At 66.2% G+C, this 12214-nt stretch overlaps 2 protein-coding genes across 2 annotated transcripts; both read left to right on the forward strand.

Annotated features, from left to right (window-relative positions):
* Nucleotides 1-601: 601 nt before the first annotated feature.
* Nucleotides 602-9317, forward strand: ACBD4 (acyl-CoA binding domain containing 4). The gene is made up of 10 exons (XM_058041658.1): nucleotides 602-721; nucleotides 790-910; nucleotides 1536-1620; nucleotides 1700-1820; nucleotides 5063-5164; nucleotides 5877-5974; nucleotides 6569-6731; nucleotides 7599-7717; nucleotides 8863-8898; nucleotides 9109-9317. Exons 1-10 carry the CDS (start codon nucleotides 619-621, stop codon nucleotides 9217-9219), a joined length of 1059 nt encoding a protein of 352 aa, XP_057897641.1. The 5' UTR covers nucleotides 602-618; the 3' UTR covers nucleotides 9220-9317.
* A 1512-nt stretch (nucleotides 9318-10829) lies between these two features.
* Nucleotides 10830-12214, forward strand: HEXIM1 (HEXIM P-TEFb complex subunit 1). The gene has a single exon (XM_058041659.1). The coding sequence runs from the start codon at nucleotides 10967-10969 to the stop codon at nucleotides 11885-11887; it is 921 nt and encodes a 306-aa protein (XP_057897642.1). The 5' UTR covers nucleotides 10830-10966; the 3' UTR covers nucleotides 11888-12214.

Below are 12214 nucleotides of genomic sequence, written 5' to 3' on the forward strand. Positions count from 1 at the left end.
GCTTCTGTCCCAGTCCCTCTGTCCCTCTATCCCCCTGTCCCTGTCCCCCTGTCCCTGTGTCCCTCTGTCCCTATCCCAGTCCCTGTGTCCCTCTGTCTTTGTCCCACTGTCCCTGTGTCCCTGTCCCCATCCCTGTCCCTCCGTCCCCTGTCCCTCTGTCCCCCTATCCCAATCCCCCTGTCTCCCTGCCCCTCTCTCCCTGTCCCCATCCCTGTCCCTGTGCCCCTGTCCCTCTGTCCCGGTTGCTGTCCCTGTCCCTCTGTCCATCTGTCCCCATCCCTGTCCCTCTGTCCCTCTGTCCCTCTGTCCTGTCCATCTGTCCCTGTCCCTGCAGTCCCTCCCATCCCCGCCAGGCGGCGCCTCCCACCCCCGCTCTCCGTGCACTGCCCGCTCCGGCCGCCAGGGGGCGCCGACAGCGCAGCGCCGGGAGGGGCCCGTTCCTGGAGCCGCGCGCTGATTGGTCGCGGTACGGAGGGAGCCTATGTAAAGCGACCGCTGATTGGGCGCAGTGCTGGGAAGCCGATGCAAGGCGGGCTCTGATTGGCCGCGCGCTGTCCCAGCACGGAGAGGGAGCGGGACCGGGAGCGGAGCCGGGGCCGGTGCGGGGCCGGTCCCGCCATGGAGGAGCCGGGCTGCGGGGCCGGTCCCGCCGTGGAGGAGCCGGGCTGCGGGGCGCAGTTCCGCGCCGCCGTGCAGGTGATCCAGGGGCTGCCGCGGAGCGGTGAGTAGCGGCCGGGAGCGGGGCCGGGCGGGCGCGGCGTGGGCGGCCCCGCTGACCGTGCCCCGCAGGTGCGTACCGGCCCTCGTACGAGGAGATGCTGCGCTTCTACAGCTACTACAAACAGGCAACGGCGGGGCGCTGCCAGGGCCCGCGGCCCGGCTTCTGGGACCCCATCGGCCGATACAAGTGGTAAGGGGGGGTCCCGGTCCCGCTCCGGTTCTAGTCCGGGTCTGGGTCCAGGGCCGGTCTGGTTCCGGTCCCGCTCTGGTCCCCCTCCGGTCCCAGTCCCGCTCCGGGGCCGCTCCCGGTCCCCCTCCCGGTCCCGGTCTTGGTCCTACTCCCGCTCGGGTTCCGGTCCGGTCCCGCTCCCCATCCGGTTCGGATCCGGCTCCGTTCCCGGTCCCTCTCCTGCTCCGGGTCCGGTCTCGCTCCAGATCCCAGTGCCTGTTCCGGTCTGGGTCCGGTCCTGCTCCTGTCCCGCTCCGGTTCTGGTCCAGTCCCGCTCCCGGTTCCGCTCCCCCTCATGTTCCGGTCCCTGTCAACTCTGGTCTCGCTCCGGTTCCGGTCTCGCTCCGGTTCTGGTCTGGTCCCGGTCCCGCTCCTGCTCCCGGTCCCAGTCCCGCTCTGGTTCTGGTCCAGTCACGATTCCGGTCCCGCTCCGGTTCCGCTCCAGGTCCGGTCCCCCTCCCGCTCCCCCTCCGGTTCCGGTCCCGCTCTGGGTGCAGTCCTGCTCCCGGTCCCTGTCCAGTCCCGCTCCCGCTCCGGTTCCGGTTCCTGTCGGGTTCCGGTCCCGCTGACGGCCCGGGCCCCGCAGGGACGCCTGGCACAGCCTGGGCGCGATGTCCAAGGAGGAGGCGATGGCCGCGTACGTGGCGGAGATGAAGAAGGTGGCGCAGAAGGTACCGGGGCGGGCGGCGGGGCCGGGCCGGGCAGTGCCCGGTGCCGCCCGGTGCCCGTGCCCAGCCGCGGCCTCCGCAGGTCATTGACACCGTGCCCATGGACGAGAGCACGCGGGAGATGTTCCGCTACTTCGAGCCGCTCTACGAGGTCATCCACGACATGCCCCGGCCCCCCGAGGCCTTCTTCAGGAGCACAGCGGGTGAGCGCGGCCGGGACCGGTGCTGCCCGTTCCCGGTGCCCCCTGTGCTACCCTGTGCCCGATGCTGCCCATTCCCGGTGCCCCCGGTGCTACCCTGCCCCCGGTGCTGCCCATTCCTGGTGCCCCCTGTGCTACCCTGTGCCCGGTGCTGCCCGTTCCCGGTGCCCCCTGTGCTACCCTGGCCCCAGTGCTGCCGTGCCTGGTGCTGCCCTGTCCCGGTGCTGCCCTCCTGCTGCCACCGGTACCGGCACCGGGTCCTATTTGGCCCCGAGGGGACACAGAACATCCCAGAGACCCTGCAGGGACACTGCTGCTGCTGCCAGAGGCTCTCTGGGCACACCGGTGTCCCCATGTGTGACAGAGGTGTCCCCTTGTGTGGCACTGATGTGTGGCACTGGTGTCCCCATGTGTGATACCGGTTCCCTTGTGTGACTCTGGTGTCCCTGTGTGTGACAGAGGTGTCCCTGTGTGTGACACTGGTGTGCCCTTGTGTGGCACTGATGTGACACTGGTGTCCCTCTATGTGGCACTGGTTTGCCTGTGTGTGACAGAGGTGTCCCCTTGGGTGGCACTGGTCCCCTTGTGTGACAGAGGTGTCCCTGTCTGTGATATTTGTGTCCCCTTGTGTGAGACTGCTGTCCCCTTGTGTGGCACCAGTGTCCCCATGTGTGACAGAGGTGTCCCCATGTGTGATACTGGTTCCCTGTGTGTGACACTGGTGTGACACAGGTGTCCCTCTGTGAGTGACAGAGGTGTCCCTGTGTGTGACAAACGTGTCCCTCTGTGTCCCAGGTGCTGTTCTCCGTTTTGCTGCTGAATCCCTTTAAAAGGCAGCCTTGGTTTTCCTCTGAAATTCAAAAGCTGTGCCTAAACTGGTCACTATCCACTTGGAGTGTCCCTTACAGGTGACACTGTCACTTAAATCCAAACCTGGTGGCACAACCAGCCCGAGGTGGCTGAACTGAGGTGCAGAGCCCTGAGCTCCTCAAGGTGTGGAGTCATTTGTGTTAAAGGCTCCTAAATCACCTTCAGCCCCTGCAACCACAGCTGTGGTGGAGCAGAAAGGGAATTCCAGAGTGTGGAGCGTGGCAGGTGCTTGCAGCAGCTTCTGGTGTCCCTGTGTGTGACTGGTGTCCCTGTGTGTGACTCTGGTGTCCCTGTGTGTGGCTCTGGTGTCCCTGTGTGTGTGGCTCTGGTGTCCCTGTGTGTGGCTCTGGTGTCCCTCTATGTCACTCTGGTGTCCCTGTCTGTGTGACTGGTGTCCCTGTGTGTGGCTCTGGTGTCTCTGTGTGTGGCTCTGGTGTCCCCGTGTGTGACTCTGGTGTCCCCGTGTGTGACACTGGTGTCCCTGTGTGTGACACTGGTGTCCCTCTGTGTGACTCTGGTGTCCCTGTGTGTGACTCTGGTCTCTCTGTGTGTGGCTCTGGTGTCCCTGTGTGTGACTCTGGTGTCCCTGTGTGTGACTCTGGTCTCTCTGTGTGTGGCTCTGGTGTCCCTCTGTGTGACTCTGGTGTCCCTGTGTGTGTCACTCTGGTGTCCCTGTGTGTGACTGGTGTCCCTGTGTGTGTCACTGGTGTCCCTGTGTGTGTCACTCTGGTGTCCCTGTATGTGACTCTGGTGTCTCTATGTGACTCTGGTGTCCCTCTATGTGAGTCTGTCCCTGTGTGTGGCTCTGATGTCCCTGTGTGTGGCTCTGATGTCCCTCTGTGTGGCTCTGGTGTCCCTGTGTGTGGCTCTGGTGTCCCCGTGTGTGACAGAGCTCACAGAGCTGGGGCTCTGGGCAGCTTTGGGTTTATTTATTTATATATAAAGTTATAAAGTTATAAAGTTATAAAGTTATAAAGTTATAAAGCAGCATTTGGAACCCAAACCATGGATGGGTCCAGGTCCCACCAGGTCTCCAGAGCCTGGTAAATGTGGTGGCTGGGGCCAGGTCTGTCCTGGTGCTCTGGGAGGTGACAGGAGCCACACTCTGTGGGTCACAGCACACCCTGAGCACGATCTGGGGACGGGGAGGAGGATTTGGGGAATTTGAGGAGGATTTGGGAGGAGTGGCACTGCCCCGGTGTGGGGTGCAGCTGCCTTGTCCCCTCAGTGTCCCTGTGATGGTGAGGACAGGCTGGGGACAGCGGGGACAGCAGAGTGAGGGAAGGAGCAGCAGGGCAGCGTTGCCACACACCTGCCCAGGAGCAGGGAGCAAAGTCCTGGGGGCTGCTGGAAACCTGCTGGCATTAACCCCTTGGGCGCCAGGGCCTGCTGGGGAGGGCTGGGGGCTGGCAGGACCTCTCAGGGGCTGCTGGGCCAGGTCCTGGGGTGCTGCTGGCCCAGGTTCTTGGGGTGCTGCTCTTCCAGGTCCTGGGGTGCTGCTGGCCCAGGTTCTTGGGGTGCTGCTGGCCCAGGTCTTCTCAAGGTGCTGCTGGCCCAGATCCCTGGGGTGCTGCTGCCCAGATCCTTGGGGTGCTGCTGGCCCAGGTCCTGGGGTGCTGCTGCCCAGGTTCTTGGGGTGCTTCTCTCCCAGGTCCTGGGGTGCTGCTGGCCCAGATCTGTGAGGTGCTGCTGGCTCAAATATTTGGGTGCTTCTCTCCCAGATCCCTGAGGTGCTGCGGGCCTAGGTTCTGGGGTGCTGCTGGTCCAGATCTTGGGGTGCTGCTGGTCCAGATCTTTGGGGTGCTGCTCTCCCGGGTTCTTGGGGTGCTGTTGGCCCAGATCTTGGGGTGCTGCTGATCCAGGTGCTGGGATGCTGCTGGCCCAGATCTTGGGGTGCTGCTGGCCCAGGTCCTCTCAGGGTGCTGCTGGCCCAGATCTTTGTGGTTCTTCTCTCCCAGGTCTCTGGGGTGCTGCTGGCCCAGATTTGTGGGGTGTTTCTCTCCCAGGTGCTGGGGTGCCGCTGGCCACACAAGGCTCCTCCATCCAGCACCTCTTGCCCTGGGCTGTATTACTGTGGCTGTGCCCTGGGCTGTGGGCACTGCCAGGGGACAGCACTGTCACTGTCACTGTCACTGTCACTGTCCCTCAGCAGTGCTGATCCCCCTGGCTGCTGCCCCAGGGGTTTGGGGACAGGGACACCCCACCACCCCTGGGGGAGCAGGGTGCTGTGCACAGGGTGAGCCCAGGTGGGTTCCTGGCTCCTCTCCTTCCCTTGCCAGCTGCTGGCACCTCCCTGGCATTTCCACGGCCAGCCCAGCCAGGACAGCAGCTCTGAGGGCACCAAGTGACCCAGCTGTGCCTTTCCCTCTGTGCAGAGAGCCAGGGGCAGCAGGATGGCACCAGCCAGGATGGCACAGAGAGCAGCCCAGCTCCAGAGATCCCCAGGGACAGCCTGCCAGGGCAGCAGCACGTGCCAGGTTGGTGTTCCTGCCTTGGCAGAGCCCTGTGCAGCACAACCAGGGCGGGGGCATGGAGCTGTTGGCACCTCTGCTCCAGCCCTGGATGCTCTGGGCACTGCCCAGTCACAGGTCCAGCTCTCAGTGCACTTGTGGGGTTGGCTCTGCCTCATTCCTGCTGGGCAAAGGGGCCAAGATCTGCTAAACTGCAGGGACAAGGGGAGGCTGGGCTGGAAAATATCACCCTGGAAGGTCCCTGATCCATGGGGGGATGTTCTCCCGTGGCTCAAGCCCTGTTTGCAGCTTCCTTGGCACTGGGATTCACAGCACCAAGCCCTGGTGGCACCTCAGGCCTGGCTTTTGTCTCAGCCCTGCCTTGCTGTGCCCCCTCGAGGGCCCCTGGCTGTGCCCTGGGCTGGGCAGGGTGCTGCAGGGAGGTTCCTCCTCCTCCTGCTGCTGCTGCTCCAGCCTTCCCCAGGAGCAAATATGGTCACAGAGCGAGTGCCAGTGTGCCAGCCTTGGGCTGTGTCCCTGCCTGTGCCACGCTGCCCTGGGGGGCTGTGCCAGTGTGACACTGTGGGCAGCAGAAGGGGGAATTCAGTCCTTGGCTTCATGGCCACGTGAGCAGAGCTGCAGTGCCTCAGTTTCCCTCTCCAGCCTCGTCCAGCTGTGCCCTCCACACAGCTGGGCACCCCTGCCCTGCCCTGGGCTCAGCCCTGTGCTTCCCTTGCAGGACCTGGGCTGGCTCCAGGCCCCGAGGTGACCCAGGTGACGAGTGACTCTGAGGGGGACACGTTCAATGACACCCCGGAGCAGATGGAGCCTGAGAAGGTAATGGAGGAAGCGCTGGAGGCTTTGCCACCCCTGCCACTGCCAGCCTGGGAGCTTCATAAAACCAGCAGGGACACCCTCGTGCAGCTCTCTGTGCTTTGTGTCACTCCTGTCCCTGTCACTGGGGGATGCTGAGGAGCCTCAGGGACGCCCTCGTGCTCCTCTCTGTGCTTTGTGTCACTCCTGTCCCTGTCCCTGTCACTGGGGGATGCTGAGGAGCCTCAGGGACACCCTCGTGCTGCTCTCTGTGCTTTGTGTCACTCCTGGAGCCTGTCCCTGTCACTGGGGGATGCTGAGGAGCCTCCCCATTGCTGTGGTGAGGCTCCACCACATGGGTGCCACCACCTGCATTGTTCCCCTGCCACGTTTGGTGCCATGCTGAGGCCTGTGGGTCTGGTGGAAGGAAGAAGGAAACTCCCCCACTCGTTTTCCACCTCAAATCTGGGCGCTCACTCCCCTCAGATGTCACCACCCAAACCAGAAATGCCACCAAAAATGCCACCCCAAGGGAAGCCCTGCACTGCTGCCCTGGCATTGCCCCCCTGCCCTGGCATGGGAATTGGGGTCTCAGGGCCCTTCTCTCCCCTCTCACAGGCCGGGCAGGTGCGGGGGCTCCCCCCAAAGAGCCCCCAGGCCGGGCCTGAGCCCCCAGAGCCCCTCAGTGCTGGGCAGGGCGAGCGGGGCCAAGGCAGAAGAGCCGAGGGGAGCAGCAGCAGCAGCAGCAGCACAGACCTGCCAGCCCTGGGCTCTGACACAGGTGGGTGCAGAGCTTGTCCCCAAGTCCCCTCCTGCTGCTGCCACCTCCATGGGCTGGCCTGGGCGTGGGATGGGGCTGAGTTTGGCTCCAGCACGCACAGCTGGGTGGTCAGAAGCTGAAGGAAGCCACAAGTGTCCTGTGTGTGCATCCCCAAGCAGCTCAGCCCCTCCTTTGCCCATTTCCTGCTGTGGTACTGAATTGTCTGAGTTTGGGGGATGCAGGGCCCTGGTTCCCCGTGCCCAGCTCCTGCCCCTTGTCCTTTGGGCGTGGGTGGTGCCAAGGGTGAGCTGTGCCCAGCAGGGCAGGGGGGAAGCTGTTCCCTGTGCTCCGGAGGCCTTGGGGACAGCAGTGCCACTCACCTGGGCACCACCAGGCCTTGAGCTGTGCCACTGCACCCTCTGTGCTGTCCCCAGACACTCTGGGGTGGCATTGCCACCCTGACCCGTGGGACTGGTGCCATTGCCTCACCTGGCACAGCCCACGTGTCTCACCCTTTCCCCCGTTGCTGTTCCCTTCCGGGCTGCCTGACCTTGGCACTGAACTTGTCCCCAGGGCTGGCAGCGAGTCCCTGCCTGTGTCCTGCTCCCTGCCTGGATTACCCAGGGTTTGCCAGCCTGATTTGGGCCTGGGGACAGCCAGGGAGGAGCTGCCCTGGCCCTGGCAGTCCTGCCCCATGGTGGCACCTTCACCAGGTGACCCACAGCACCCACTGCCACCACCAGGCAGTGTCACAGCGGTGCACGGCCCTGGGGACATCCTGTGGGTGGGCAGGGCCCCATGGGTGTCACTGCCCAGCAGCGGGTGCCAGCGCGGGGCGGGCAGCGCCAGCGTGCCCTGGCAGCCGTGTGCCCGTGGCTGTGCCCGCAGATGCCCGGCTGCCCGGGGAGCTGGAGGCGCAGGTGGCCGGCGCGGTGCGGGCGCTGCAGGAGGAGCTGCGGCGGGTGCGGGAGCGGCTCAGCCGCCTGGAGACGCTCGGGGCTGCCCAGGTACGGCGGGGACAGCGCTGGGACAGAGCTGGGACTGAGCTGGGCCCGGCTCCGGCCGTGCCACACAGCTGGGACAGAGCTGGGACTGAGCTGGGACAGAGCTGGGACTGAGCTGGGCCCGGCTCCGGCAGTGCCACACAGCTGGGACTGAGCTGGGACTGAGCTGGGCTCGGCTCCGGGCCCTGCCACACAGCTGGCCCTGTTGTGGGGACACCCTGGTGGTTGCTGGTGACAAATCCTGGTAGGGTGAGGCTGGTGGTGACCTGATCCTGCCAAGAGAGGCAGGGCCGCTGCCCCTTGCTGCCAGTGTGCCCCTCAGTCCCACTGCCCTTTCATTCCTGTTTCCCCTCATTCCCACTGCACTCCTTATTCCCACTGCTCCCTCATTCCAAGTGCCTCCTCATTCCCATTTTCCCCTCATTCCTGCCCCTTTCATTCCCATTGCCCCCCTCATTCCTGTTTCCCCCTCATTTCCACGGCCCACTTTGTTCCCAATGCCCCCCTCATTCCCATTGCCCTGCTTATTCTCTCTGCTCCTTCATTCCCGTTTCCCGCCTCATTCCCAGCACACCCCTCATTCCCATTGTCCCCTCATTCCTGTTTTCTCTTTATTCCTGCCCCCCTCATTCCCACTGCCCCCCTTATTCCTGCCCCCCCTATTCCCACTGCTTGCCTCATTCCCCTTTCCCCCCTCATTTCTGTTTCCCCTCTCATTCCCATTGTCCCCTCACTCCTGGTGTCCCCCTCATTCCCATTTTCCCCTAATTCCCATTTCCCCCCTCATTCCTGCCTCACTCCTTCCTGTTTCCTCCCTCATTCCCATTTCTCCCCTCATTCTCTCTGTCCCCCAAATCCCATTTCCCCCCTCATTCCCTCTGCCCCTTCATTCCTGTTTCCCCCTCATTCCCATTTACCCGCTCATTCCCACTGCTCCCCTCATTCCCATTTCCCCCCTCATTCCTGTTTCCCCCTCATTCCCTCTGCCCCCCTCATTCCCATTGCCCCCCTCATTCCCTCTGCCCCCATGCTCCCGGCCCAGCTGCCCCCTCTGATCCCTGCACAGCCTCTCCAGCCATTCCCTCCCTCTCCCAGGGCACAGGGGGTGCCCACCCCAGCTGCACCCCAAACCCTCTCCTGTCTTGCAGGGACAGACAGACCCGGGCCCGGCACTCGCTCCACAGGTGAGTTAGGGCTGAAGGACGTGCTGGGGGTGGCCCTGCTGTCCCCCTGCCCACCTGAGCCCACAGGGGACACATCTGGGGAGCAGGTGACACCCATGGGGACACTGCTAGGGATGCACAGAGGAGGGGGGATGTCACCGGGACACCGAGCAGTGCTGACGGCGTGTTCGCTGCCATCGGTGCCACCTCTGTCCCCGTTTCCCCGGCCAGGCCGTGTCCCGATGGCGCCTGCCCGTGTCCCCACGCACGCTGCTCTTCCTGGCCACCTGGCCCTTCGTCACCCAGTGGCTGCTGCGCCACTGGCAGGGCAGGAAGAGGTGACCCCCGAGCACCGCCACCGCCACCGTTCCTCGCCATCCCGCTTCGCACGGAGCCACGCGGGAACCGCCTCAGCAGCCACCGGGACACCGGCACCGACACGGAGGGCCAGCACCGGGCCCCGCGCCGCCGCCGCCACGCACAGCCGGAGCAGGAGCAGCCCCGGGCCCGGCCCGGCCTCACCGGGGACAGCACCGAGCCTGCCTCGATTAAAGTCGCATTTTCGGTTCAGCCCCGCTGCCTGTGCCCTGCTACCGGGAGAGGAGAGCGCGGCCAAACGCTCCGGCCTGGCCACTGTCCCTGCCTGGTCACCCCCTGTCCCCGGCTGGTCACCCTCTGTCCCCGGTTGGTCACCCCTGCCCCCGGAGGTGGCCGTGGCCGCCCTGTCCCCCCGGCCGGCTCTGTCGCAGGCCCCAGGCTGTCCCCTGACCGGGTGCCATGCCCACCCTGAGGGTGCCACCGGCCCTGATCGGGAAGCCCCAGGGAGCCCCGGGACCTCCGTGAGGGGGTGCCCGGTGCGGGGCTGGGCAGAGCGGGTTCCACCCGCGGGTTCCTCCCCCCGTGAGGCCGCGGCTGCCCCGGGGCCCTCCTGTGCTGCTCCCCCTCAGGCACGGAGCCCCCACATGGCTCCCCCCGCCCTGTGTCCCTCAGAGGGGCCCCCAAACCCCGCCAGCCCCCCCCGAACGTGGGGCCCGAGGGGGACATGGCCGCCGTGGCTAAGGGTGGCAGGGCCGGGAACGGGACCGGTACCGGGACCGGCACAAGGCCCGAGGGCTCCCCATCCCCCTCCTTGGCCGTGCCCCTCCCCCCGCACCCCCCGGGCCTCGGGAGCGCGGCTCAGCACCGCCCCTGCCAAAAGGGACGCGGCGCCTTTAAGAGGGGACTTCTTTCCGCTTCAGTTTGTTTACATCTCCCTCCGCCAACTGCAGCACAGCCGCACACCACACAGCGCCGGGATCCTTCCGCTCGCCCCCTTCTCCCCCGGGCCCGCGCACCCCCGGAGGCCCTCCCGGCCCCCGCTACAGCCCAGCCTGGCTCGGCCCGGCCCGGCCCAGCCCTGTACAACCCCCCGGTCCCGGGGCCGCAGCACGGCCGGCGGAACCTCCGCCGCGCGGGGACTCTTTTCGGACCGTGCCACAGCCCTGCCGTGGGGGTGGCGCGCGCGCTGCCCTCGGCGCGGGCCTGAAGGTCGCGGGGCGCGCGCGGCCCCGCGCATGGGGACTCCCCCGCCTCGTGGTACGGTCCGATCCCGCCTTCTCCTCCTCGCGATTGGTGGCGCCGCGGAAGAGTGACGGCCATCTCGGCCAATGGTGGCCAGTCCCTGCAACGGCCGGGGGCGTGTCCTGGATGGCCGGCCCGCCCCCCGCGCCCGCTGATTGGCCGAGAGGCGGCACCGCCCGCGCGCTCGGGGCCGTGGCGGCGGCGCGGGGCGCGCGGCGGGGGCGGGTCCCGACGCGCGGCGGGGCGGGGCGCGCAGGGCGCCTGCGCCGGGCGGGGCGGGGCGCGCGCGGCTATAAAGGGAGCGGCCGCGGCCGAGGAGAGGCAGTCGGGAGCGGGCGGCGGCGGGCGCGGGTTGGGTCGTGGGGTGGGATTGCGGCGGGAGCGGCGGCGGCGGCGCGTGCAGTGCGCGCGGGGAGGCGGGCCCGGCGGCGTTAAACCTCCCCCGGGCCATGTCCCGGGCGGCCTGAGCGGGGCAGCCCCCATGCGGCGCCGGTAGCGCCCGTCAGCGAGCGTAGCCGAGCGCAGCGCTATGGCCGACGCGGCGCCCGCTGAACCGGGGCCGGAGCCCCAGTGCGAAGCGGAGCCTCGCTCCGAGCCCGAGGCGCGGCCGGAGCCGCAGTCCGAGCCCGAGCCGCAGCCCGAGCGCGGAGAGGCGCCGACGGAGGACGGCGATGCCGGGCGGCTGCCGCCCCCCGGGGCGGAGGCGGCGGCGGCGGGCGGCGCCGAGGGGCGGCCGCCGGCGGGCGGAGCGGGGCGTCCCGGCCTGGGCCCGCGGTACCGGGCCGTGGGACGCACCGAGGAGTGGCCGGTGAAGAAGAAGCACCGTCGGCGGCCGTCGAAGAAGAAGCGGCGCTGGAAGCCGTACTCGAAGCTGAGCTGGGAGGAGAAACAGCAGTTCGACGAGCGGCAAAGCCTCCGCGCCTCCCGGCTGCGAGCGGAGATGTTCGCCAAGGGGCAGCCGGTGGCTCCCTACAACACCACGCAGTTCCTCATGGAGGACCATGACCAGGAGGAGCCCGACCTGAAAACCGGGCTGTACCCGCGGCGAGCGGCCGCCAAGTCGGACGACACGAGCGAGGAGGATTTCCTGGACGACGCGGCCGACGAGGACGGGGGCAGCGACGGGATGGGGGGGGACGGCAGCGAGTTTCTGCAGAGGGACTTCTCGGAGACCTACGAGCGGTACCATGTGGAGAGCCTGCAGAACATGAGCAAGCAGGAGCTGGTGAAGGAGTACCTGGAGCTGGAGAAGTGCCTGTCGCGCATGGAGGAGGAGAACAACCGGCTGAGGATGGAGAGCAAAAAAGCCGGCGGGGAAGCGGCGGACCCGGCGCGGGTGCAGGCGCTGGAGCGGGAGGTGGACAGGCTGCGAGCCGAGAACCTGCGGCTGCTGCGGGAGCAGGAGCTGCTGCCCCGGCAGGAAAAGGGCCCCTGCAAGCCGGGGGAGTGACACTGGGCCAGGGGGGCGCGGGGGGGTTTTTACAGTGCTGGGTGGAACATTCGGTCCTTGTACAGAGTCGCCGCGGACCCTTTTTACGGGCTAAACTGCAGCTGGGTGGGCCGAGGGCTCCCCCTTTTTTAGGTGGCTGTGATGGGGTGAGGGGGGGTTGATGTATTGGTGATATCTGGTTTATGGTTTTTTTTTTTTTTTTTTTTTTTTTTTGTGTCTAAACCAAAAAAGAGAAAAAAAAATTCCCCAGGAAAGCTGTAAATTGGCCAAAACTGACTATAAAAAAAAATACAGAGGTCTAATAAATTTAATTACTTGTAACTGTAA

Source organism: Melospiza georgiana, chromosome 28 (assembly GCF_028018845.1).
Source record: "Melospiza georgiana isolate bMelGeo1 chromosome 28, bMelGeo1.pri, whole genome shotgun sequence".
NCBI lineage: Eukaryota > Metazoa > Chordata > Aves > Passeriformes > Passerellidae > Melospiza > Melospiza georgiana.

What these genes read in the sequence shown, in the direction of transcription:
- HEXIM1 (XM_058041659.1), top strand. Translation starts at nt 10,967, where the DNA reads ATGGCCGACGCGGCGCCCGCTGAACCGGGGCCGGAGCCCCAGTGCGAA.
- ACBD4 (XM_058041658.1), top strand. Translation starts at nt 619, where the DNA reads ATGGAGGAGCCGGGCTGCGGGGCCGGTCCCGCCGTGGAGGAGCCGGGC. An exon ending in AGGGCAGCAGCACGTGCCAG is followed by an intron (nt 5,165 to 5,876) that starts GTTGGTGTTCCT and finishes CTTCCCTTGCAG; the next exon opens with GACCTGGGCTGGCTCCAGGC. An exon ending in AGCAGATGGAGCCTGAGAAG is followed by an intron (nt 5,975 to 6,568) that starts GTAATGGAGGAA and finishes CCCCTCTCACAG; the next exon opens with GCCGGGCAGGTGCGGGGGCT.